Source organism: Oncorhynchus keta, unplaced genomic scaffold, assembly GCF_023373465.1.
Source record: "Oncorhynchus keta strain PuntledgeMale-10-30-2019 unplaced genomic scaffold, Oket_V2 Un_contig_871_pilon_pilon, whole genome shotgun sequence".
NCBI classification, from domain to species: Eukaryota; Metazoa; Chordata; class Actinopteri; order Salmoniformes; family Salmonidae; genus Oncorhynchus; species Oncorhynchus keta.
In genome coordinates, this window is record NW_026290201.1 from 13,490 (window position 1) to 38,451 (window position 24,962).

General features: G+C 50.4%; 1 protein-coding gene and 1 long non-coding RNA gene across 7 annotated transcripts; one reads left to right on the forward strand and one right to left on the reverse strand.

Moving 5' to 3' along the window:
• Positions 1-23,574, forward strand: gtf2f2a (general transcription factor IIF, polypeptide 2a). Of its 4 annotated transcripts, XM_052512583.1 has the most exons (10): positions 1-206; positions 615-688; positions 987-1,005; positions 1,107-1,251; positions 1,757-1,768; positions 13,621-13,680; positions 15,914-15,995; positions 16,531-16,630; positions 16,777-16,920; positions 22,782-23,574. In XM_052512583.1, the coding sequence occupies exons 1-10, from the start codon at positions 141-143 to the stop codon at positions 22,914-22,916; spliced, it is 837 nt and encodes a 278-aa protein (XP_052368543.1). In that variant the 5' UTR covers positions 1-140; the 3' UTR covers positions 22,917-23,574. The 4 variants fall into 4 exon arrangements, with proteins under 4 accessions (XP_052368543.1, XP_052368544.1, XP_052368545.1 ...); XM_052512584.1 differs by lacking the exon at positions 1,757-1,768; XM_052512585.1 differs by lacking the exon at positions 13,621-13,680 and having other exon boundaries at positions 2-206.
• On the reverse strand, positions 16,768-19,718 carry LOC127926954 (uncharacterized). Of its 3 annotated transcripts, none has more exons than XR_008125664.1 (3): positions 19,658-19,718; positions 18,778-19,015; positions 16,768-16,893 (listed from the first exon to the last, which is right to left on the reverse strand). It is a non-coding gene; the product is annotated as an uncharacterized LOC127926954 (long non-coding RNA). The 3 variants fall into 3 exon arrangements; XR_008125663.1 differs by lacking the exon at positions 19,658-19,718 and adding an exon at positions 19,388-19,448; XR_008125662.1 differs by lacking the exon at positions 19,658-19,718 and adding an exon at positions 19,168-19,228.
• Positions 23,575-24,962: the final 1,388 nt, after the last annotated feature.

Below are 24,962 nucleotides of genomic sequence, written 5' to 3' on the forward strand. Positions count from 1 at the left end.
TCTCTTGCGCCTCCGTAGTTATGGTTCGTTCAGTTTACCGGACCGTGTGTTGTTTCGTTATCGTTAGCGAGCCCACCTCATAACGCCAAACGAATTGTAATGGTAACGTGTAAGAGGTGATTTTAAACAACGTTTTAAACATGTCAGAGAAAGGCGAAGTGGATTTAACTGGTGCTAAACAGAACACGGGCGTGTGGCTGGTAAAGGTACGTTGGAAATGTAGGGTATAAACAGTAGCTAGCGGCTAACACTAGTAGCTAGCGGCTAACACTAGTAGCTAGCGGCTAACACTAGTAGCTAGCGGCTAACACTAGTAGCTAGCGGCTAACACTAGTAGCTAGCGGCTAACACTAGTAGCTAGCGGCTAACACTAGTAGCTAGCGGCTAACACTAGTAGCTAGCGGCTAACACTAGTAGCTAGCGGCTAACACTAGTAGCTAGCGGCTAACACGGCTAACACTAGTAGCTAGCGGCTAACACTAGTAGTAGCTAGTGGCAGCGCGGATGGATGAGGACGAGACTAGCGATCTATTGAAGGAGACTACAGTAACTATCATTATCATCACACTGCACACGTTAGCTGGCTAGCTAACAACCAGTGTCTTTGCCCACAGGTGCCCAAATACCTGTCCCAGCAATGGGCCAAAGCATCAGGCAGGGGAGAGGTGGGGAAACTCCGGATCGGGAAGTATGTAGTGTGTGTGTGTTATTGTTCGTCTGCCCCGTCTGTCTCTCTCCAGTCTCTCCGTCTGTCTCTCTCCAGTCTCTCCGTCTGTCTCTCTCCAGTCTCTCCGTCTGTCTCTCTCCAGTCTCTCCGTCTGTCTCTCTCCAGTCTCTCCGTCTGTCTCTCTCCAGTCTCTCCGTCTGTCTCTCTCCAGTCTCTCCGTCATCTCCCCATCGTTGTTTACTTCCTCTGCTGGCTAAAGAGAAGTAGCTCGCTAAAGGGGATTTAGCTAATCAGTTGTTTTCTTCTTCTTTTGCTTTAGGAACCAAGGGAAGGCAGAGGTAATACTAGTAACTATGGTTACTGACACAGATGAACTGCATTCCTATGGAATATTGATCCTGGTCCTGAACTGACGTAACTTACACTTGTTGTGCACCAGGTGGAATTCACTCTGAACGAAGACCTGACCATGATTGACAGCCTCGGGGACAAGCCAACGGGAGTGCAGGCCCCCAGGGACCACCCGTTCACCATGCAGACTGTAGGAGGACAGACCCTGGCCGTGTTCACTGAGACCCAGTCAGGTAAGGAACAGATACCCCCCCCAGCTGTAAACATGATGATGATGAAGAAATGTTGGTCTATTCTGGTGCACCCAGGAGCTGTGTGCTAAACGGCACCATACTACCTAAGTGTGCGGGGCGCCGTGCTAGCTAAGTGTGCGGGGCGCCGTGCTAGCTAAGTGTGCGGGGCGCCGTGCTAGCTAAGTGTGCGGGGCGCCGTGCTAGCTAAGTGTGCGGGGCGCCGTGCTAGCTAAGTGCGGGGCGCCGTGCTAGCTAAGTGTGCGGGGCGCCGTGCTAGCTAAGTGTGCGGGGCGCCGTGCTAGCTAAGTGTGCGGGGCGCCGTGCTACCTAAGTGTGTGGGGGTAAGGTGCTGTTTGAGTAACCATGAAACCTGGAGGCCATGTTGTCTGAGTCATAACCTCTATTTGAATGTGAAGTCAGATAATATTGACTGTCAAAATGCCTTGTGTTTTCCCGACTGCAAATGAGCATGGTTTGTGATCAAAGCTGATCTTTCATCCATTAGAGTCATCAAAGGGTAAGTAGTACTGCGTGTCTGTGTGTATCCCTCCGCCTCAGGGTAAGTAGTACTGTGTATCCCTCCGCCTCTAAGGTCCCTTTGCCTCTCTCTCCTTCTCCATCTCTCTCTCTGCCCCTTCCCGTCTCTCTCCATCTCTCTCTCTGCCCCTTCCCGTCTCTCTCCATCTCTCTCTCTGCCCCTTCCCGTCTCTCTCCATCTCTCTGCCCCTTCCCGTCTCTCCATCTCTCTCTGCCCCTTCCCGTCTCTCTCTCCATCTCTCTCTGCCCCTTCCCGTCTCTCTCTCCATCTCTCTCTGCCCCTTCCCGTGTCTCTCTCCATCTCTCTCTGCCCCTTCCCGTGTCTCTCTCCATCTCTCTCTGCCCCTTCCCGTCTCTCTCCATCTCTCTCTGCCCCTTCCCGTCTCTCTCCATCTCTCTCTGCCCCTTCCCGTCTCTCTCCATCTCTCTCTGCCCCTTCCCGTCTCATCTCTCTCCTTCCCGTCTCTCTCTCTCTCTGCATCCTTCTGCCCCCGTCCCTCTCTCCATCTCTCTCTGCCCCTTCCCGTCTCTCTCCATCTCTCTCTGCCCCTTCCCGTCTCTCTCCATCTCTCTCTGCCCCTTCGTCTCCGTCTCTCTCTCTCTCTCTGCCCCTTCCCGCCTCCTCTCTCTCTGCCCCTCTCTCTCTCTGCCCCTTCCCGTCTCTCTCTCTCTCTGCCCCTTCCCGTCTCTCTCTCTCTCTCTTCCCCCTTCCCTCTCTCTGCCCCTTCCCCTCCATCTCTCTCTGCCCCTTCCCCTCTCTCTCTGCCCCTTCCATCTCTCTCTGCCCCTTCCCGTCTCTCTCCATCTCTCTCTGCCCCTTCCCGTCTCTCTCCATCTCTCTCTGCCCCTTCCCGTCTCTCTCCATCTCTCTCTGCCCCTTCCCGTCTCTCTCCATCTCTCTCTGCCCCCCTCTCTCCATCTCTCTGCCCCTTCTCCATCTCTCTCTGCCCCTTCCCGTCTCTCTCCGTCTCTCTCTGCCCCTTCCCGTCTCTCTCTGCTCCTTCCGTCTCTCTCCGTCTCTTCCCATCTCTCTCTGCCCCTTCCTGTCTCTCTCTGCCCCTTCCCGTCTCTCTCTCTCTGCCCCTTCCGTCTCTCTCCATCTCTCTCTGCCCCTTCCCGTCTCTCTCCATCTCTCTCTGCCCCTTCCCGTCTCTCTCCATCTCTCTCTGCCCCTTCCCGTCTCTCTCCATCTCTCTCTGCCCCTTCCCGTCTCTCTCCATCTCTCTCTGCCCCTTCCCATCTCTCTGCCCCTTCCATCTCTCTCTGCCCCTTCCCGTCTCTCTCCATCTCTCTCTGCCCCTTCCCGTCTCTCTCCATCTCTCTCTGCCCCTTCCCGTCTCTCTCTGCCCCTTCCCGTCTCTCTCCATCTCTCTCTGCCCCTTCCCGTCTCTCCTCTCTCTCTCCGTCCCTTCCCGTCTCTCTGCCCCTTCTCTCTCTGCCCCTTCCCGTCTCTCTCTGCCCCTTCCGTCTCTGCCCCTTCCCGTCTCTCTCTCTGCCCCCCCTTCTCCGTCTCTCTCTGCCCCTTCCCGTCTCTCTCCATCTCTCTCTGCCCCTTCCCGTCTCTCTCTCTCTGCCCCTTCCCGTCTCTCTCTCTCTGCCTTCCGTCTCTCTCCGTCTCTCTCTGCCCCTTCCCGTCTCTCTCCCTCTCTCTCTGCCCCTTCCCGTCTCTCTCCGTCTCTCTCTGCCCCTTCCCGTCTCTCTCCATCTCTCTCTGCCCCTTCCCGTCTCTCTCCATCTCTCTCTGCCCCTTCCCGTCTCTCTCCATCTCTCTCTGCCCCTTCCCGTCTCTCTCCATCTCTCTCTGCCCCCCGTCTCTCTCCATCTCTCTCTGCCCCTTTCCCCGTCTCTCTCTCTCTCTCTCTCTCTGCCCCTTCCCGTCCATCTCTCTGCCCCTTCCGTCTCTCTCCATCTCTCTCTGCCCCTTCCGTCTCTCTCCATCTCTCTCTGCCCCTTCCCGTCTCTCCATCTCTCTCTCCATCTCTCTCTGCCCCTTCCCGTCTCTCTCCATCTCTCTCTGCCCCTTCCGTCTTCCCATCTCTCTCTCCCCTTCCGTCTCTCCTCTCTCTGCCCCTTCCCGTCTCTCTCCGTCTCTCTCTGCCCCTTCCCTCTCTCTCTCCATCTCTCTGCCCCTTCCCGTCTCTCTCCTCTCTCTGCCCCTTCCCGTCTCTCTCTCTCTGCCCCATCTCTCTCTCTGCCCCTTCCCGTGTCTCTCTGCCCCCGTCTCATCTCTCTCTGCCCCTTCCCCTTCTCTCTCCATCTCTCTCTGCCCCTTCCCTGTCTCTCTCCATCTCTCTCTGCCCCTTCCCGTCTCTCTCCATCTCTCTCTGCCCCTTCCGTCTCTCTCCATCTCTCTCTGCCCCTTCCCGTCTCTCTCCATCTCTCTCTGCCCCTTCCCGTCTCTCTCCATCTCTCTGCCCCTTCCGTCTCTCTCCATCTCTCTCTGCCCCTTCCCGTCTCTCTCCATCTCTCTCTCCCCTTCCGTCTCTCTCCCCCTTCTCTCTGCCCCTTCCCCTCTCTCTCCTGCCCCTCTCTGCCCCTCTGCCCCTTCCTGCCCCTTCTCTCTGCCCCGTCTCTCCCCCCGTCTCTCCATCTCTCTCTGCCCCTTCCGTCTCTCTCGTCTCTCTCTGCCCCTTCCCGTCTCTCATCTCTCTCTGCCCCTTCCCGTCTCTCTCTGCCCCTTCCCGTCTCTCTCCATCTCTCTCTGCCCCTTCCCGTCTCTCTCTCTCTCTGCCCCTTCCCGTCTCTCTCCATCTCTCTCTGCCCCTTCCCGTCTCTCTCCATCTCTCTCTGCCCCTTCCCGTCTCTCTCCATCTCTCTCTGCCCCTTCCCGTCTCTCTCCGTCTCTCTCTGCCCCTTCCCGTCTCTCTCTGCCCCTTCCGTCTCTCTCCATCTCTCTCTGCCCCTTCCCGTCTCTCTCTCTCTGCCCCTTCCCGTCTCTCTCCATCTCTCTCTGCCCCTTCCCGTCTCTCTCCGTCTCTCTCTGCCCCTTCCGTCTCTCTCCATCTCTCTCTGCCCCTTCCCGTCTCTCTCCATCTCTCTCTGCCCCTTCCCGTCTCTCTCTCTGCCCCTTCCCATCTCTCTCTCTGCCCCTTCCCGTCTCTCTCTCTGCCCCTTCCGTCTCTCTCCTCTCTGCCCCTTCCCGTCTCTCTCCGTCTCTCTCTGCCCCTTCCCGTCTCTCTCCATCTCTCTCTGCCCCTTCCCTGTCTCTCTCTGCCCCTTCCGTCTCTCTCCATCTCTCTCTGCCCCTTCCCGTCTCTCTCCATCTCTCTCTGCCCCTTCCCGTCTCTCTCCATCTCTCTCTGCCCCTTCCCGTCTCTCTCCATCTCTCTCTGCCCCTTCCCGTCTCTCTCCATCTCTCTCTGCCCCTTCCCGTCTCTCTCCATCTCTCTCTGCCCCTTCCCGTCTCTCTCCATCTCTCTCTGCCCCTTCCCCTCTCTCCATCTCTCTCTGCCCCTTCCGTCTCTCTCTCTCTCTGCCCCTTCCCGTCTCTCTCCATCTCTCTGCCCCTTCTCTCTCTCCCCTCTCCCGTCTCTCTCCATCTCTCTCTGCCCCTTCCTGTCTCTCTCTGCCCCTTCCCGTCTCTCTCTGCCCCTTCCGTCTCTCTCCATCTCTCTCTGCCCCTTCCCTCTCTCCTCTCCTTCCCGTCTCTGCCCCTTCCCGTCTCTGCCCCTTCCGTCTCTCTCCATCTCTCTCTCTGCCCCTTCCCGTCTCTCTCTCTCTGCCCTCTCTCTGCCCCTTCCGTCTCTCTCCATCTCTCTCTGCCCCTTCCGTCTCTCCCCTTCTCTCTCTGCCCCTTCCTGTCTCTCTCCATCTCTCTCTGCCCCTTCCGTCTCTCTCTCTCTCTCTGCCCCTTCCCGTCTCTCTCCGTCTCTCTCTGCCCCTTCCCGTCTCTCTCTCCGTCTCTCTCTGCCCCTTCCGTCTCTCTCCATCTCTCTCTGCTGCCCCTTCCCGTCTCTCTCCATCTCTCTCTGCCCCTTCCGTCTCTCCATCTCTCTCTGCCCCTTCCCGTCTCTCTCCATCTCTCTCTGCCCCTTCCATCTCTCTCTCTGCCCCTTCCCCGTCTCTCCATCTCTCTCTGCCTTCCGTCTCTCTCCGTCTCTCTCTGCCCCTTCCGTCTCTCTCCGTCTCTCTCTGCCCCTTCCCGTCTCTCTCCATCTCTCTCTGCCCCTCTCTCCGTCTCTCTCTGCCCCTTCCGTCTCTCTCTGCCCCCTTGCCGTCTCTCTCCGTCTCTCTGCCCCTTCCGTCTCTCTCCATCTCTCTCTGCCCCTTCTCCATCTCTCGTCTCTCTCCATCTCTCTCTGCCTCCTTCCCTGCCCCTTCTCTCTCCATCTCTCTCTCCATCCCTGCCCCTTCCGTCCTCTCCATCTCTCTCTGCCCTTCCGTCTCTCTCCTCTCTCTCTGCCCTTCCGTCTCTCTCCATCTCTCTCTCTGCCCCTTCCCGTCTCTCTCCATCTCTCTCTGCCCCTTCCCGTCTCTCTCCATCTCTCTCTGCCCCTTCCCGTCTCTCTCCATCTCTCTCCTGTCTCTCTCCTCTCCTGTCTGCCCCTTCCCGTCTCTCCGTCTCTCTCTCTGCCCCTTCCCGTCTCTCTCCATCTCTCTCTGCCCCTTCCGTCTCTCTCCCGTCTCTCTCTGCCCCTTCCCGTCTCTCTCCGTCTCTCTGCCGTCTCTCTCCATCTCTCTCTGCCCCTTCCCGTCTCTCTCCATCTCTCTCTGCCCCTTCCCCGTCTCTGCCCTCTCTCTCTGCCCCTTCCCGTCTCTCTCCATCTCTCTCTGCCCCTTCTCTGTCTCTCTCCATCTCTCTCTGCCCCTTCCCTGTCTCTCTCCATCTCTCTCTGCCCCTTCCGTCTCTCTCCATCTCTCTCTGCCCCTTCCCGTCTCTCTCCATCTCTCTCTGCCCCTTCCCGTCTCTCTCTCTCTCTCTGCCCCTTCCCGTCTCTCTCCTCTCTCTGCCCCTTCCGTCTCTCTCCATCTCTCTCTGCCCCTTCCGTCTCTCTCCATCTCTCTCTGCCCCTTCCCGTCTCTCTCCATCTCTCTCTGCTCTCTGCCCCTTCCCTCTCTCTCCGTTTCTCTCCATCTCTGCCCCTGCCCGTCTCTCTCTCTGCCCCTTCCGTCTCTCTCCTCTCTCTCTCTGCCCCTTCCCCTCTCTCCATCTCTCTCTGCCCCTTCCCGTCTCTCTCTGCCCCTTCCGTCCATCTCTCTCTGCCCCTTCCGTCTCTCTCCATCTCTCTCTGCCCTTCCCGTCTCTCTCCATCTCTCTCTGCCCCTTCCCGTCTCTCTCCATCTCTGCCCCTTCCCTGCCCTCTTCCCGTCTCTCTCCATCTCTCTCTGCCCCTTCCGTCTCTCTCTCTCCCATCTCTCTTCCCCGTCTTCCATCTCTCTCTGCTTCCATCCTCTCCCGTCTCTCTCTTCCCCTTCCGTCTCTCTCTGCCCCTTCCCGTCTCTCCATCTCTCTCTGCCCCTCCCGTCTCTCTCTTCCATCTCTCTGCCCCTTCCGTCTCTCTCCATCTCTCTCTGCCCCTTGTCTCTCTCCTCTCTCTGCCCCTTCCGTCTCTCTCTCTCTCTCTCTGCCCCTTCCCGTCTCTCTCCTTCTCTCTCTGCCCCTTCCCGTCTCTCTCCTCTCTCTCTGCCCCTTCCCGTCTCTCTCCTCTCTCTGCCCCTTCCCGTCTCTCTCCGTCTCTCTCTGCCCCTTCCCGTCTCTCTCCGTCTCTGCCCCTTCCCCTCTCTCCATCTCTCTCTGCCCCTTCCCGTCTCTCTCCATCTCTCTCTCCCCCTCTCCATCTCTCCTTCCCGTCTCTCTCCATCTCTCTCCTTTCCGTCTCTCTCTGCCCCTTCCCCGTCTCTCTCCATCTCTCTGCCCCTTCCCGTCTCTCTCCATCTCTCTCTGCCCCTTCCGTCTCTCTCCATCTCTCTGCCCCTTCCGTCTCTCTCCTCTCTTGCCCTTCCGTCTCATCTCTCTCTGCCCCTTCCCGTCTCTTCTCTCTCTCCATCTCTCTCCATCTCTCTCTGCCCCTTCCCTCTCTGCCCCTTCCCGTCTCTCTCTGCCCCTTCCGTCTCTCTCCATCTCTCTCTGCCCCTTCCGTCTCTCTCCATCTCTCTCTGCCCCTTCCCGTCTCTCTCCATCTCTCTCTGCCCCTTCCTGTCTCCCGTCTCTCCATCTCTCTGCCCCTTCCGTCTCTCTCCATCTCTCTCTGCCCCTTCCCATCTCTCTCTGCCTTCCGTCTCTCTCCTCTCTCTGCCCCTTCCGTCTCTGCTCTCCGTCTCTCTCTGCCTTCCGTCTCTCTCCATCTCTCTCTGCCCCTTCCATCTCTCTCTGCCCCTTCCCGTCTCTCTCCATCTCTCTCTGCCCCTCCGTCCTCTCTCTGCCCCTTCCCTCTCTCTGCCCCTTCCGTCTCTCTCTGCCCCTTCCGTCTCTCTGCCTCCGTCATCGTCTCTCTCTGCCCCTTCCCGTCTCTCTCCATCTCTCTCTCTCTCCCTTCTGTCTCTCCGTCTCTCTTCCCCATCTCTCTCTGCCGTCTCTCCTCTCCCTTCCGTCTCTCTGCCCCTTCCCGTCTCTCTCTCTGCCCCTTCGTCTCTCTCTGCCCCTTCCCGTCTCTCTCTGCCCCTGCCTTCCCGTCTCTCTCCGTCTCTCTCTGCCCCTTCCGTCTCTCTCCGTCTCTCTCTGCCCCTTCCGTCTCTGCCCCTTCCCGTCTCTCTCTCTCTGCCCCTTCCCGTCTCTCTCCATCTCTCTCTGCCCTTGCCTTCCCGTCTCTCTCCATCTCTCTGCCCCTGCCCCTTCCCGTCTCTCTCCATCTCTCTCTGCCCCTTCCGTCTCTCTCCATCTCTCTCTGCCCCTTCCGTCTCTCTCCATCTCTCTCTGCCCCTTCCCGTCCTTCCATCTCTCTCTCTTCTCTCTCCATCTCTCTCTGCCCCTTCCCGTCTCTCTCCATCTCTCTCTCTGCCCCTTCCGTCTCCATCTCTCTGCCCCTTCCTCTCTCGTCTCTCTCCTTCCCGTCTCTCTCTCTGCCCCTTCCCGTCTCTCTCTCTCTGCCCCTTCCCGTCTCTCTCCATCTCTCTCTGCCCCTTCCCCGTCTCTCTCCATCTCTCTCTGCCCCTTCCCGTCTCTCTCCATCTCTCCCTTCCGTCTCTCTCTGCCCCTTCCCGTCTCTCTCCATCTCTCTCTGCCTTCCCGTCTCTCCGTCTCTCTCTGCCTTCCCGTCTCTCTCCTTCCGTCTCTCTCTGCCGTCTCTCCATCTCTCTCTGCCCCTTCCGTCTCTCTCTCTGCCCCTTCCCGTCTCTCTCTCTCTCTGCCCCTTCCGTCTCTCCTCTCTCTGCCCCTTCCCGTCTCTCTCCGTCTCTCTCTGCCCCTTCCCGTCTCTCTCCATCTCTCTCTGCCCCTTCCGTCTCTCTCCATCTCTCTCTGCCCCTTCCCTCTCTCCATCTCTCTCTGCCCCTTCTGTCTCTCCTCTCTCTGCCTTCCGTCTCTCTCCATCTCTCTCTGCCCCTTCCTCTGTCTCTCTGCCCCTTCCTCTCTCCATCTCTCTCTGCCCCTTCCGTCTCTCTCCATCTCTCTCTCTCTGCCCCTTCCCGTCTCTCTCCATCTCTCTCTGCCCCTTCCGTCTCTCTCCATCTCTCTCTCTCTCTGCCCCTCTGCCGTCTCTCTCCGTCTCTCTCTGCTTCCCTCTCCTGTCTCTCTCTGTCTCTCTCTGCCCCTTCCCGTCTCTCTCCATCTCTCTCTGCCCCTTCCCGTCTCTCTCTGCCCCTTCTCTCTGCCCCTTCCGTCTCTCTCGTCTCTCTGCCCCTTCCCGTCTCTCTCCTTCTCTCTCTCTCTGCTCTCTCTGCCCCTTGCCCCCCGTCTCTCTGCCCCTTCCGTCTCTCTCTGCCCCTTCCCGTCTCTCTCTGCCCCTTCTCTCTCTCCATCTCTCTCCCCTTTCCGTCTCTGCCCCTTCCGTCTCTCTCTGCCCTCCATCCCCTCTCTCGTCTCTCTGCCCCCCGTCTCTCTCGTCTCTGCCTTCCCGTCTCTCTCTGCCCCTCTCTCTCTGCCTCTTCGTCCTCTCTCTCTCTCTCCCGTCTCTCTCCGTCTCTCTCTCTGTCTCCTCTCTCTGCCCCTTCCCATCTCTCTCTGCCCCTTCCGTCTCTCCGTCTCTCTCTCTCTTCCCCATCTCTCTCTGCCCCTTCCCGTCTCTCTCCATCTCTCTCTGCCCCTTCTCTGTCTCTCTCTCTCTGCCCCTTCCCTCTCTCTCTCTCTGCCCCTTCTCTCCATCTCTCCCTTCCGTCTCTGCCCCTTTTCCATCTCTGCCTCTCCTCTTCCCGTCTCTCTCCATCTCTCTGCCCCTTCCGTCTCTCTCCGTCTCTCTCTGCCCCTTCCCGTCTCTCTGCCCCCCGTCTCTCTCTCCCCCTTCCGTCTCTCTCCGTCTCTCTCTGCCCCTTCCCGTCTCTCTCTGCCCCTTCCGTCTCTCTCTGCCCCCTGCCCCTTCCCGTCTCTCCATCTCTCTCTGCCCCTTCCCGTCTCTCTCCATCTCTCTCTGCCCCTTCCCGTCTCTCCGTCTCTCTCTGCCCCCCTTCCCGTCTCCCTCTCTCCGTCTCTCTCTGCCTCCGCCCCTTCCTGCCTCTCCCGTCTCTGCCCCTTCCTCTCTCTCCATCTCTCTCTCTGCCCCTTCCGTCTCATCTCTCTCTGCCCCTTCCGTCTCTCTCTGCCCCTTCCCGTCTCTCTCCGTCTCTCTCTGCCCCTTCCCGTCTCTCTCTCCATCTCTGCCCCTTCCGTCTCTCTCCATCTCTCTCTGCCCCTTCCCGTCTCTCTTCCTGTCTCTCCCTCCGTCTCTCTCTGCCCCTTCCCGTCTCTCTCCTCTGCCCCCTTCCTCTCTCTGCCCCTTCCCGTCTCTCTCCATCCTCTTCTGCCCCTTCCCGTCTCTCTCCATCTCTCTCTGCCTTCTGCCGTCTTCTCTCCATCTCTCTCTGCCCCTTCCCGTCTCTCTCCATCTCTCTCTGCCCCTTCCGTCTCTCTCCATCTCTCTCTCCTTCCGTCTCTCTCCATCTCTTCCTTCCGTCTCTCTCCATCTCTCTCTGCCCCTTCCGTCTCTCTCCGTCTCTCTCTGCCCCTTCCCGTCTCTCTCCATCTCTCTCTGCCCCTTCCTTCCTCGTCTCTCTCCTCTCCTCTCTCCTCTCTCTTCTCCATCTCTCTCTGCCCCTTCCCGTCTCTCTCTGCCCCTTCCGTCTCTCTCCGTCTCTCTCTGTCTCCTCTCTGCCCTTCCGTCTCTCTCCATCTCTCTCTGCCCCTTCCCGTCTCTCTCCATCTCTCTCTGCCCCTTCCGTCTCTCTCTCTTCCGTCTCTCTCTGCCCCTTCCCGTCTCTCTCTCTCTCTGCCCCTTCCCGTCTCTCTCCGTCTCTCTCTGTCTCTCTCTGCCCCTTCCCGTCTCTCTCCATCTCTCTCTGCCCCTTCCCGTCTCTCTCTCTCTGCCCCTTCCCGTCTCTCTCCGTCTCTCTCTGTCTCTCTCTGCCCCTTCCCGTCTCTCTCCGTCTCTCTCTGCCCCTTCCCGTCTCTCTCCGTCTCTCTCTGCCCCTTCCCGTCTCTCTCCGTCTCTCTCTGCCCCTTCCCGTCTCTCTCCATCTCTCTCTGCCCCTTCCCGTCTCTCTCCATCTCTCTCTGCCCCTTCCCGTCTCTCTCCGTCTCTCTCTGCCCCTTCCGTCTCTCTCCGTCTCTCTCTGCCCCTTCCCGTCTCTCTCCATCTCTCTGCCCCTTCCCGTCTCTCTCCGTCTCTCTCTGCCCCTTCCCGTCTCTCTCCATCTCTCTCTGCCCCTTCCCGTCTCTCTCTGCCCCCCTTCCCGTCTCTCTCCGTCTCTCTCTGCCCCTTCCCGTCTCTCTCCATCTCTCTGCCCCTTCCCGTCTCTCTCTGCCCCTTCCCGTCTCTCTCCGTCTCTCTGCCCCTTCCCGTCTCTCTCCGTCTCTCTCTGCCCCTTCCCGTCTCTCTCCATCTCTCTGCCCCTTCCCGTCTCTCTCTGCCCCTTCCCGTCTCTCTCCGTCTCTCTCTGCCCCTTCCCGTCTCTCTCTGCCCCTTCCCGTCTCTCTCCGTCTCTCTCCGCCCCTTCCCGTCTCTCTCCGTCTCTCTCTGCCCCCCGTCTCTCTCCATCTCTCTCTCTCCCCTTCCCGTCTCTCTCCGTCTCTCTCTGCCCCTTCCCGTCTCTCCCCGTCTCTCTCTGCCCCTTCCCGTCTCTCCCCGTCTCTCTCTGCCCCTTCCATCTCTCTCTCTCTCCATCTCTCTCTGCCCCTTCCGTCTCTCTCCGTCTCTCTCTGCCCCTTCCCGTCTCTCTCCGTCTCTCTCTGCCCCTTCCCGTCTCTCTCCGTCTCTCTCTGCCCCTTCCCGTCTCTCCCCGTCTCTCTCTGCCCCTTCCCGTCTCTCTCTGCCCCTTCCCGTCTCTCTCTGCCCCTTCCCGTCTCTCTCCATCTCTCTCTGCCCCTTCCCGTCTCTCTCCGTCTCTCTCTGCCCCTTCCCGTCTCTCTCTGCCCCTTCCGTCTCTCTCTGCCCCTTCCCGTCTCTCTCTCTGCCCCTTCCCGTCTCTCTCCGTCTCTCTCTGCCCCTTCCCGTCTCTCTCCGTCTCTCTCTGCCCCGTCCCGTCTCTCTCCATCTCTCTGTCTTTGTTGTGGGCTGCATGTTGCCACAGCAGAACAGATGGAGGCCCTCTGCGTGTCTCAGTAACTCCGCTGGCTGTCTCTGAGATCGGATCAGAACCGCTGTGAACCAATCAGCTCCGTAGTTCAGATGTGATCTGCTACTGGAATGATATCTGGAGCTTGTTAATAACATAAACAAACCAATCAATATGATGGTATTGATCTGGTGGTGGAGTGTTTTGGTTTGACGTCATGATTTGTGCAATGATCTTTATGCCTCTTCTAATGTGCACGTCCTCCTCTCCTCTCCCTCGGGGGTGTGTGTCAATGTGAAGATCATGGTTTATCCTTGTGTGTCAGTGTGAAGATCATGGTTTATCCTTGTGTGTCAGTGTGAAGATCATGGTTTATCCTTGTGTGTCAATGTGAAGATCATGGTTTATCCTTGTGTGTCAGTGTGAAGATCATGGTTTATCCTTGTGTGTCAGTGTGAAGATCATGGTTTTATCCTTGTGTGTCAGTGTGAAGCTCATGGTTTATCCTTGTGTGTCAGTGTGAAGATCATGGTTTATCCTTGTGTGTCAGTGTGAAGCTCATGGTTTATCCTTGTGTGTGAGTGTGAAGATCATGGTTTTATCCTTGTGTGTCAGTGTGAAGATCATGGTTTTATCCTTGTGTGTCAGTGTGAAGATCATGGTTTATCCTTGTGTGTCAGTGTGAAGATCATGGTTTATCCTTGTGTGTCAGTGTGAAGATCATGGTTTATCCTTGTGTGTCAGTGTGAAGCTCATGGTTTATCCTTGTGTGTCAGTGTGTCAGTGTGAAGCTCATGGTTTATCCTTGTGTGTGAGTTGAAGACAGTATATAAAGTTCTGTTTTGAGATACTTCCTGGTTTGAGTGTGAAGCTCATGGTTTATCCTTGTGTGTGAGTTGAAGACAGTATATAAAGTTCTGTTTTGAGATACTTCCTGGTTTGAGTGTGAAGCTCATGGTTTATCCTTGTGTGTGAGTTGAAGACAGTATATAAAGTTCTGTTTTGAGATACTTCCTGGTTTGAGTGTGAAGCCTGGCCACCGTCAGCTGTGTTGTTCTGCAAGGCGTTTGAAGACCAACCGTCGTTGCCGAGCAGTTCATCTCCGTGGTTACTGCCTCTTCGCCAGAAAGCAGCTATTCTAAACCCTGGTGTTATTTCTTATCGGACCACCCTCTCCTCCCTTTCCCCCTCCCTCCCTCCCCCTCCCTGTAGGCCAGTCAGAAGAGAGATCTGATGGCAGCACCTCGGTTTCGGGGGCGGGGTCAGGCCCAGGTGAGTCCCCTCAGTCTCTTCCCAACTGAGAGGTGTGGAGCCTGGGCATGAGGCTGGTGGAGGTTAGGCCTCTGTCTGGTGGAGGTTAGGCCTCTGTCTGGTGGAGGTTAGGCCTCTGTCTGGTGGAGGTTGGGCCTCTGTCTGGTGGAGGTTAGGCCTCTGTCTGGTGGAGGTTAGGCCTCTGTCTGGTGGAGGTTGGGCCTCTGTCTGGTGGAGGTTGGGCCTCTGTCTGGTGGAGGTTGGTGAGATGTAGAACCTGGGCAGGAAGCTGGAGGTTCGGACTGTCTGGTGGAGAATGTTGTTCTCCTGTTAGACGACCCTAGAGATCAGTTGGTCTCTCTTCTCCTTTTAGACGACCCTAGTGATCAGTTGGTCTCTCTTCTCCTGTTAGACGACCCTAGTGATCAGTTGGTCTCTCTTCTCCTGTTAGACGACCCTAGTGATCAGTTGGTCTCTTCTCCTGTTAGACGACCCTAGTGATCAGTTGGTCTCTCTTCTCCTGTTAGACGACCCTAGTGATCAGTTGGTCTCTTCTCCTGTTAGACGACCCTAGTGATCAGTTGGTCTCTCTTCTCCTGTTAGACGACCCTAGTGATCAGTTGGTCTCTCTTCTCCTGTTAGACGACCCTAGTGATCAGTTGGTCTCTCTTCTCCTGTTAGACGACCCTAGTGATCAGTTGGTCTCTCTTCTCCTGTTAGACGACCCTAGTGATCAGTTGGTCTCTCTTCTCCTGTTAGACGACCCTAGTGATCAGTTGGTCTCTCTTCTCCTGTTAGACGACCCTAGTGATCAGTTGGTCTCTTCTCCTGTTAGACGACCCTAGTGATCAGTTGGTCTCTTCTCCTGTTAGACGACCCTAGTGATCAGTTGGTCTCTCTTCTCCTGTTAGACGACCCTAGTGATCAGTTGGTCTCTCTTCTCCTGTTAGACGACCCTAGTGATCAGTTGGTCTCTCTTCTCCTGTTAGACGACCCTAGTGATCAGTTGGTCTCTCTTCTCCTGTTAGACGACCCTAGTGATCAGTTAGACGACCCTAGTGATCAGTTGGTCTCTCTTCTCCTGTTAGACAACCCTAGTGATCAGTTGGTCTCTCTTCTCCTGTTAGACGACCCTAGTGATCAGTTAGACGACCCTAGTGATCAGTTGGTCTCTCTTCTCCTGTTAGACGACCCTAGTGATCAGTTGGTCTCTCTTCTCCTGTTAGACGACCCTAGTGATCAGTTGGTCTCTCTTCTCCTGTTAGACGACCCTAGTGATCAGTTGGTCTCTCTTCTCCTGTTAGACGACCCTAGTGATCAGTTAGACGACCCTAGTGATCAGTTGGTCTCTCTTCTCCTGTTAGACGACCCTAGTGATCAGTTAGACGACCCTAGTGATCAGTTGGTCTCTCTTCTCCTGTTAGACGACCCTAGTGATCAGTTAGACGACCCTAGTGATCAGTTGGTCTCTCTTCTCCTGTTAGACAACCCTAGTGATCAGTTGGTCTCTCTTCTCCTGTTAGACGACCCTAGTGATCAGTTAGACGACCCTAGTGATCAGTTGGTCTCTTTTCTACAGTTAGACGACCTAGTGGTCAGTTGGTCTCTCTTCTCCTGTTAGACGACCCTAGTGATCAGTTGGTCTCTCTTCTCCTGTTAGACGACCCTAGTGAGCAGTTGGTCTCTCTTCTCCTGTTAGACGACCCTAGTGATCAGTTGGTCTCTCTTCTCCTGTTAGACGACCCTAGTGATCAGTTGGTCTCTCTTCTCCTGTTAGACGACCCTAGTGATCAGTTGGTCTCTCTTCTCCTGTTAGACGACCCTAGTGATCAGTTGGTCTCTCTTCTCCTGTTAGACGACCCTAGTGATCAGTTAGACGACCCTAGTGATCAGTTGGTCTCTCATCTCCTGTTAGACGACCCTAGTGATCAGTTAGACGACCCTAGTGATCAGTTGGTCTCTCATCTCCTGTTAGACGACCCTAGTGATCAGTTGGTCTCTTCTCCTGTTAGACAACCCTAGTGATCAGTTGGTCTCTCTCCTCCTGTTAGACGACTCTAGTGATCAGTTGGTCTCTCTTCTCCTGTTAGACGACCCTAGTGATCAGTTGGTCTCTCTTCTCCTGGCTGTGTGGCGTTGTACTGCCACTGTGGATGTCTCACTGAGGAATATCACATTAAAATAGATTAAATGTTGCCATGTGGGAGAGTGAGTCAACACACACAGAGACGTCACCGGTTCTCCTTTCTAACAGAGAGAATCTCCCTGGAGGGCCTGGTGGTGCAGAGAGCAGAGTGTCGACCTGCCGTCAGCGAGAACTACATGAAACTCAAGCGGTACGTACCTACACACTCTCTCTCTCTCTGTCTGTGTGTCTCTCTGTCTCTCTATGTCTCTCTGTCACTCACTGTCTATCTGTCTCGTCTCTCTCTCTGTCACTCTCTCTCTGTCGTGTGTCTCTCTGTCCTCTCTCTCTGTGTCTCTCTGTCTCTCTCTCTCTCTCCGTGTCTCTCTCTCCGCACTCTGTCTCTCTCTCTCCGCACTCTCTCTCTGTCTCTCTCTCTCTGTCTCTGTCTCTCTCTCTCTGTGTCTGTCTCTGTCTCTCTCTCTCTGTCTCTGTCTCTCTCTGTCTCTCTCTCTCTGTCTCTCTCTCTCTGTCTCTCTGTCACTCACTGTCTATCTGTCTCTCTGTCTGTTTCTCTCTCTCTGTCTCTCCGTCTCTCTCTCTCTCTCTCTGTCTCTGTCTCTCTCTGTCTCTGTGTCTCTCTCTCTCTCTCTCTCTCACTCTGTCTCTGTCACTCATTGTCTGTCTCTCTCTCTCCGTCTCTCTCTGTCTCTCTCTCTGTCTCTCTCTCTGTCCCGTGTCTCCAGACTGCAGATAGAAGAGTTATCCAAGCCAGTGAGATTGTCTCAGCAACTAGAGAAGGCTGTTACCACCAACTACAAACCAGTGGCCAACCATTCCTACAACGTAAGGAGCCTCGGCTGCCTGCACGACGATGTGCACTGTCTGTACACATTTTAGGCCCCCTCAACAACAACAACAACAACAGCCAGACATTTCCTCCCCTGAGCTGGACTAATACAGAGTGTGTGTGTGTGTGTGTGTCCGTCCAGCTGGAGTACGACAGGAAGAAGAAGGAGGAAGGTAAAAGAGCGAGGGTCGACAAACAGCAGGTGTTGGACATGCTGTTCTCAGCTTTTGAGAAGCATCAATATTACAACATCAAGGACCTGGTAGACATCACCAAACAGCCTGTGGTGAGATGCTACTATATACTACTGTATACTACTATATACTACTATATACTACTGTATACTACTGTATACTACTGTATACTACTGTATACTACTATATACTACTGTATACTACTATATACTACTATATACTACTATATACTACTGTATACTACTGTATACTACTGTATACTACTATATACTACTATATACTACTGTATACTACTATATACTACAATATACTACTATATACTACTGTATACTACTATATACACCTGGTATTACGACATCAAGGACCTGGTCGACATCACCAAACAACCAGTGGTGAGATGCTACTATATACTACTATATACTACTATATACTACTGTATACTACTATATACTACTATATACTACTGTATACTACTATATACTACTATATACTACTATATACTACTGTATACTACTATATACTACTATATACTACTATATACTACTGTATACTACTATATACTACTATATACTACTATATACTACTATATACTACTGTATACTACTGTATACTACTATATACTACTATATACTACTGTATACTACTATATACTACTGTATACTACTATATACTACTGTATACTACTATATACTACTATATACTACTATATACACCTGGTATTACAACATCACCAAACAGCCTGTGGTGAGATACTACTATATACTACTGTATACTACTATATACTACTATATACTACTATATACACCTGGTATTACAACATCAAGGACCTGGTCGACATCACCAAACAGCCTGTGGTGAGATACTACTATATACTACTGTATACTACTATATACTACTATATACTACTGTATACTACTATATACTACTGTATACTACTATATACTACTATATACTACTATATACTACTGTATACTACTATATACTACTATATACTACTATATACACCTGGTATTACAACATCAAGGACCTGGTCGACATCACCAAACAGCCTGTGGTGAGATGCTACTATATACTACTATATACTACTGTATACTACTGTATACTACTATATACTACTGTATACTACTATATACTACTATATACTACTATATACTACTGTATACTACTATATACTACTATATACTACTATATACTACTATATACTACTATATACTACTGTATACTACTGTATACTACTATAAACACCTGGTATTACAACATCAAGGACCTGGTCGACATCACCAAACAGCCTGTGGTGAGATGCTACTATATACTACTATATACTACTATATACTACTATATACTACTATATACTACTGTATACTACTATATACACCTGGTATTACAACATCAAGGACCTGGTCGACATCACCAAACAGCCTGTGGTGAGATGCTACTATATACTACTATATACTACTATATACTACTGTATACTACTATATACTACTATATACTACTATATACTACTGTATACTACTATATACTACTGTATACTACTATATACTACTATATACTACTATATACTACTGTATACTACTATATACTACTGTATACTACTATATACTACTATATACTACTGTATACTACTATATACTACTGTATACTACTATATTTGTAAGTCGCTCTGGATAAGAGCTCTGCTAAATGACTTATGTAATGTATATACTACTATATACTACTATATACTACTATATACTACTGTATACTACTATATACACCTGGTATTACAACATCAAGGACCTGGTCGACATCACCAAACAGCCTGTGGTGAGATGCTACTATATACTACTGTATACTACTGTATACTACTATATACTACTATATACTACTATATACTACTATATACTACTGTATACTACTATATACTACTATATACTACTATATACACCTGGTATTACAACATCAAGGACCTGGTCGACATCACCAAACAGCCTGTGGTGAGATGCTACTATATACTACTATATACTACTGTATACTACTATATACTACTGTATACTACTATATACTACTATATACTACTATATACTACTATATACTACTGTATACTACTATATACTACTATATACTACTGTATACTACTATATACTACTATATACTACTATATACTACTGTATACTACTGTATACTACTATATACTACTATATACACCTGGTATTACAACATCACCAAACAGCCTGTGGTGAGATACTACTATATACTACTATATACTACTATATACTACTATATACTACTGTATACTACTGTATACTACTATATACTACTATATACTACTATATACTACTATATACTACTATATACACCTGGTATTACAACATCAAGGACCTGGTCGACATCACCAAACAGCCTGTGGTGAGATGCTACTATATACTACTATATACTACTGTATACTACTATATACTACTGTATACTACTATATACTACTATATACTACTATATACTACTGTATACTACTATATACTACTGTATACTACTATATACTACTATATACTACTATATACTACTGTATACTACTATATACACCTGGTATTACAACATCAAGGACCTGGTCGACATCACCAAACAGCCTGTGGTGAGATGCTACTATATACTACTATATACTACTGTATACTACTATATACTACTGTATACTACTATATACTACTATATACTACTGTATACTACTATATACTACTGTATACTACTATATACTACTATATACTACTGTATACTACTATATACTACTATATACTACTGTATACTACTATATACTACTGTATACTACTATATACTACTGTATACTACTATATACACCTGGTATTACAACATCAAGGACCTGGTCGACATCACCAAACAGCCTGTGGTGAGATGCTACTATATACTACTGTATACTACTATATACTACTATATACTACTATATACTACTGTATACTACTATATACTACTATATACTACTGTATACTACTGTATACTACTATATACTACTGTATACTACTATATACACCTGGTATTACGACATCAAGGACCTGGTCGACATCACCAAACAACCAGTGGTGAGATGCTACTATATACTACTGTATACTACTGTATACTACTATATACTACTATATACTACTGTATACTACTATATACTACTGTATACTACTATATACACCTGGTATTACGACATCAAGGACCTGGTCGACATCACCAAACAACCAGTGGTGAGATGCTACTATATACTACTATATACTACTATATACTACTATATACTACTATATACTACTATATACTACTATATACTACTGTATACTACTGTATACTACTATATACTACTATATACTACTGTATACTACTATATACTATATACTACTATATACTACTATATACTACTATATACTACTGTATACTACTGTATGCTACTATATACTACTATATACTACTATATACTACTGTATACTACTATATACTACTATATACTACTATAAACACCTGGTATTACAACATCAAGGACCTGGTACATCACATCACCAAACAGCCTGTGGTGAGATGCTACTATATACTACTATATACTACTATATACTACTGTATACTACTATATACTACTATATACTACTGTATACTACTGTATGCTACTATAAACACCTGGTATTACAACATCAAGGACCTGGTCGACATCACCAAACAGCCTGTGGTGAGATACTACTATATACTACTATACTACTACTGTATACTACTATATACTACTATATACTACTATAAACACCTGGTATTACTACATCAAGGACCTGGTCGACATCACCAAACAGCCTGTGGTGAGATGCTACTATATACTACTATATACTACTGTATACTACTGTATACTACTATACTACTACTGTATACTACTATATACTACTGTATACTACTATATACTACTGTATACTACTATATACTACTGTATACTACTATAAACACCTGGTATTACTACATCACCAAACACCAGTGGTGAGATGCTACTATATACTACTATATACTACTGTATACTACTATATACTACTATATACTACTATATACACCTGGTATTACTACATCACCAAACAACCAGTGGTGAGATGCTACTATATACTACTATATACTACTATATACTACTATATACACCTGGTATTACTACATCACCAAACAACCAGTGGTGAGATGCTACTATATACTACTATATACTACTGTATACTATATACTACTATATACTACTATATACTACTGTATACTACTGTATACTACTGTATACTACTATATACACCTGGTATTACAACATCAAGGACCTGAGGTGTCGACATCACCAAACAGCCTGTGGTGAGATGCTACTATATACTACTATATACTACTGTATACTACTGTATACTACTATATACTACTGTATACTACTATATACTACTGTATACTACTATATACTACTATAAACACCTGGTATTACAACATCACCAAACAACCTGTGGTGAGATACTACTATATACTACTATATACTACTGTATACTACTATATACTACTATAAACACCTGGTATTACAACATCACCAAACAACCTGTGGTGAGATACTACTATATACTACTATATACACCTGGTATTACTACATCACCAAACAACCTGTGGTGAGATACTACTATATACTACTATATACTACTATAAACACCTGGTATTACTACATCACCAAACAACCTGTGGTGAGATACTACTATATACTACTATAAACACCTGGTATTACAACATCACCAAACAACCTGTGGTGAGATACTACTATATACTACTATAAACACCTGGTATTACAACATCACCACACAACCTGTGGTGAGATACTACTATATACTACTATATACTACTGTATACTACTATATACTACTATAAACACCTGGTATTATAACATCACCAAACAACCTGTGGTGAGATACTACTATATACTACTATATACTACTATATACTACTATATACACCTGGTATTACTACATCACCAAACAACCTGTGGTGAGATGCTACTATATACTACTATATACTACTATATACTACTGTATACTACTATATACTACTATATACTACTGTATACTACTATATACTACTATAAACACCTGGTATTATAACATCACCAAACAACCTGTGGTGAGATACTACTATATACTACTATATACTACTATATACTACTATATACACCTGGTATTACTACATCACCTGCTGCCATCTATGTTTCAGTCTGAGGTAGAGACGGATGCCTAATGAACGGGTCGTCTGAGGTGGTTTGTATTTCAATCTGAGGTGGATTTTTATCTGGTCAAGTTAGTGATGTAATACTTTACACAATATTTCCTTTTGTACATAAAGAGATGAAACAGGGAATTCAAGACCAGACTGGAAACTCAACACTCTTTCCTGCTCCCTATTCCTGTGTGATAGTAGTCTATTATAATACAACACCTTAACTCTCCCATGTCCCCCCGTCTCTCCTCCTCCCGTCTCTCTCTCCTCTCCCTCCCTCTCTCCTCTCCCTCCTCCTCTCTCTCCTCTCCCTCCCCCTCTCTCCTCTCCTCTCCTCTCCTCCTCTCCCTCCTCCTCTCTCCTCTCCCTCCTCTCCCTCCCTCTCTCTCCCTCCCTTCCCCTCCCTCCTCTCTCCCTCCCCTCTCTCTCTCCTCTCTCCCTCCCCTCTCTCTCTCCTCTCCCTCCCCTCTCTCCTCTCCCTCTCCCTCTCTCTCTCTCCTCTCCCTCTCTCCTCTCCCTCCCCTCTCTCTCTCCTCCTCTCCCTCTCCTCTCTCCTCCCCTCTCTCTCCTCTCCCTCCTGTCTCTCTCCTCTCCCTCCCGTCTCTCCTCTCCCTCCCGTCTCTCCTCTCCCTCCCCCGTCTCTCCTCTCCCTCCCGTCTCTCCTCTCCCTCCCGTCTCTCCTCTCCTCTCCCTTCCCCTCTCTTCTCCCTCCCGTCTCTCTCCCCCCTTCATTCAGAGTTACCTGAAAGAGATTCTGCGTGACATCGGCATCTACAACGTGAAGGGAACCCACAAGAACACGTGGGAGCTGAAGCCCGAGTACAGACACTACCAGGGAGGAGAGGAGGAGGAGAAGGAGACCGACGACTAGCCTGGTCTGGGACCTCCAGCCTCCTAGAGAGCTCACCACTAGGAGGACGACTAGCCTGGTCTGGGACCTCCAGCCTCCTAGAGAGCTCACCACTAGCCTGGTCTGGGACCTCCAGCCTCCTAGAGAGCTCACCACTAGGAGAAGGACGACTAGCCTGGTCTGGGCCCCACTAGCCTGGTCTGGAGCCCCACTAGCCCGGTCTGGAGCCCCACTAGCCTGGTCTGGGCCCTCCCTAGAGAGCATCGTTTTGGTTTTTATAGACGCAGAGCAATAAAGTTGTGAATCTGATGTGTTGAGTTGGCCAGTTAGGACCCCGGTCCTATACTTCATGTCGGTCAAGTCACACCCTATTCCCTATATAGTGCACTACTTTAAACCAGGACCCTGGTCAAATTTAGTGTACTATTTAGGGAATAGGGTGCCACTTTGGGGACACGTTTGAAGGATTCCTACTATTCTGAACAGTGAGATGCTTTAGGTTCATCTCGCCTGGGCCACTATGTATTCCTGTGTGTTTGTGGGATCTGACCGATCCTTCGGAAGTGTTCGGTTTACAGACACGGCTACCAAGGATCAATACGTACAAGTTGTTTATAAAAATATGATTTTAACGACTTTTGGAATTAAAATAAAAATGTTTTTGTAAAAAAAAAAAAAATCTACCAGTCTACTTTTCTCTAGAAATTAGGAGTTACTCTTGTTGAGATGTGATCTCACTAATCTGTGTGCAGTTGGATAACGGGAAGGTCCTGAGCAGAAATATGACTGAGGTCATCTGTATCAAGTGTCTGACTGGGAGTCCTGATCTAGGATCAGGTTCCTGATAAGCCACCAATAGAACCAGAGGTCAGCTGTATCGTGTCTGATCTAGGATCAGGTTCCTGATAAGCCACCAATAGAACCAGAGGTCAGCTGTATCGTGTATGATCTAAGATCAGGTTCCTGATAAGCCACCAATAAGAACCGGAGGTCAGCTGTATCCTGTCCTACCGACTCTAGGAGGTTCCTGATGGGCCACCTCTAAAATCAGAGGTCATCTGTATCTGTCTGGATCCAGCCCTAGGGGTTCCTGATAAGCCACCTAGAACCAGAGGTCATCTCATGTCTAAAACTAGGATTTAGGTTCCTGATAAGCCACCAATAGATTCCTCTAAAACCAGAGGTCATCTATATCTGTCTGGACTTGGGAGTGCTGACCTAAAACAGATTTATATCCATGGAAACCCCCCAAACTGATCCTAGACCATGGGATTCCTCTAAAACTAGAGGATTTATATCTGTCTGGATGAACCCAGCCCAGAGGGAACGACAGATGGTTCCTCTAAAACTAGAGGATTTATATCTGTCTGGATGAACCCAGCCCAGAGGAACGGCCGAATGGGATTCCCTCTAAAACTAGAGGATTTATATCTGTCTGGATGAACCCAGCCCAGAGGAACGGCCGAATGGGATTCCCTCTAAAACTAGAGGATTTATATCTGTCTGGATGAACCCAGCCCAGAGGGAACGGCCGAATGGGATTCCCTCTAAAACTAGAGGATTTATATCTGTCTGGATGAACCCAGCCCAGAGGGAACGGCCGAATGGGATTCCCTCTAAAACTAGAGGATTTATATCTGTCTGGATGAACCCAGCCCAGAGGGAACGGCCGAATGGGATTCCCTCTAAAACTAGAGGATTTATATCTGTCTGGATGAACCCAGCCCAGAGGGAACGGCCGAATGGGATTCCCTCTAAAACTAGAGGATTTATATCTGTCTGGATGAACCCAGAGGGAACGGCTGTGTTTGAGAGCACCAACACTGATGTATCATGGGTAAATTGTGACTGACTGCTGTACATAATGTCGAGCAGATAAATATACACGATGCAAGATGATCAGTCAGTTGACTCACCTTTAAAGGTCGGCCTCCATGCCGAACACAGTATGGACCCAACAGAACCAAATGTTAACCAACAGTATGGACCCATCAGAATAGGGACCAGAACCCAATGTTAACCAACACAGTATGGACCCAACAGAACAGAGACCAGAACCCAATGTTA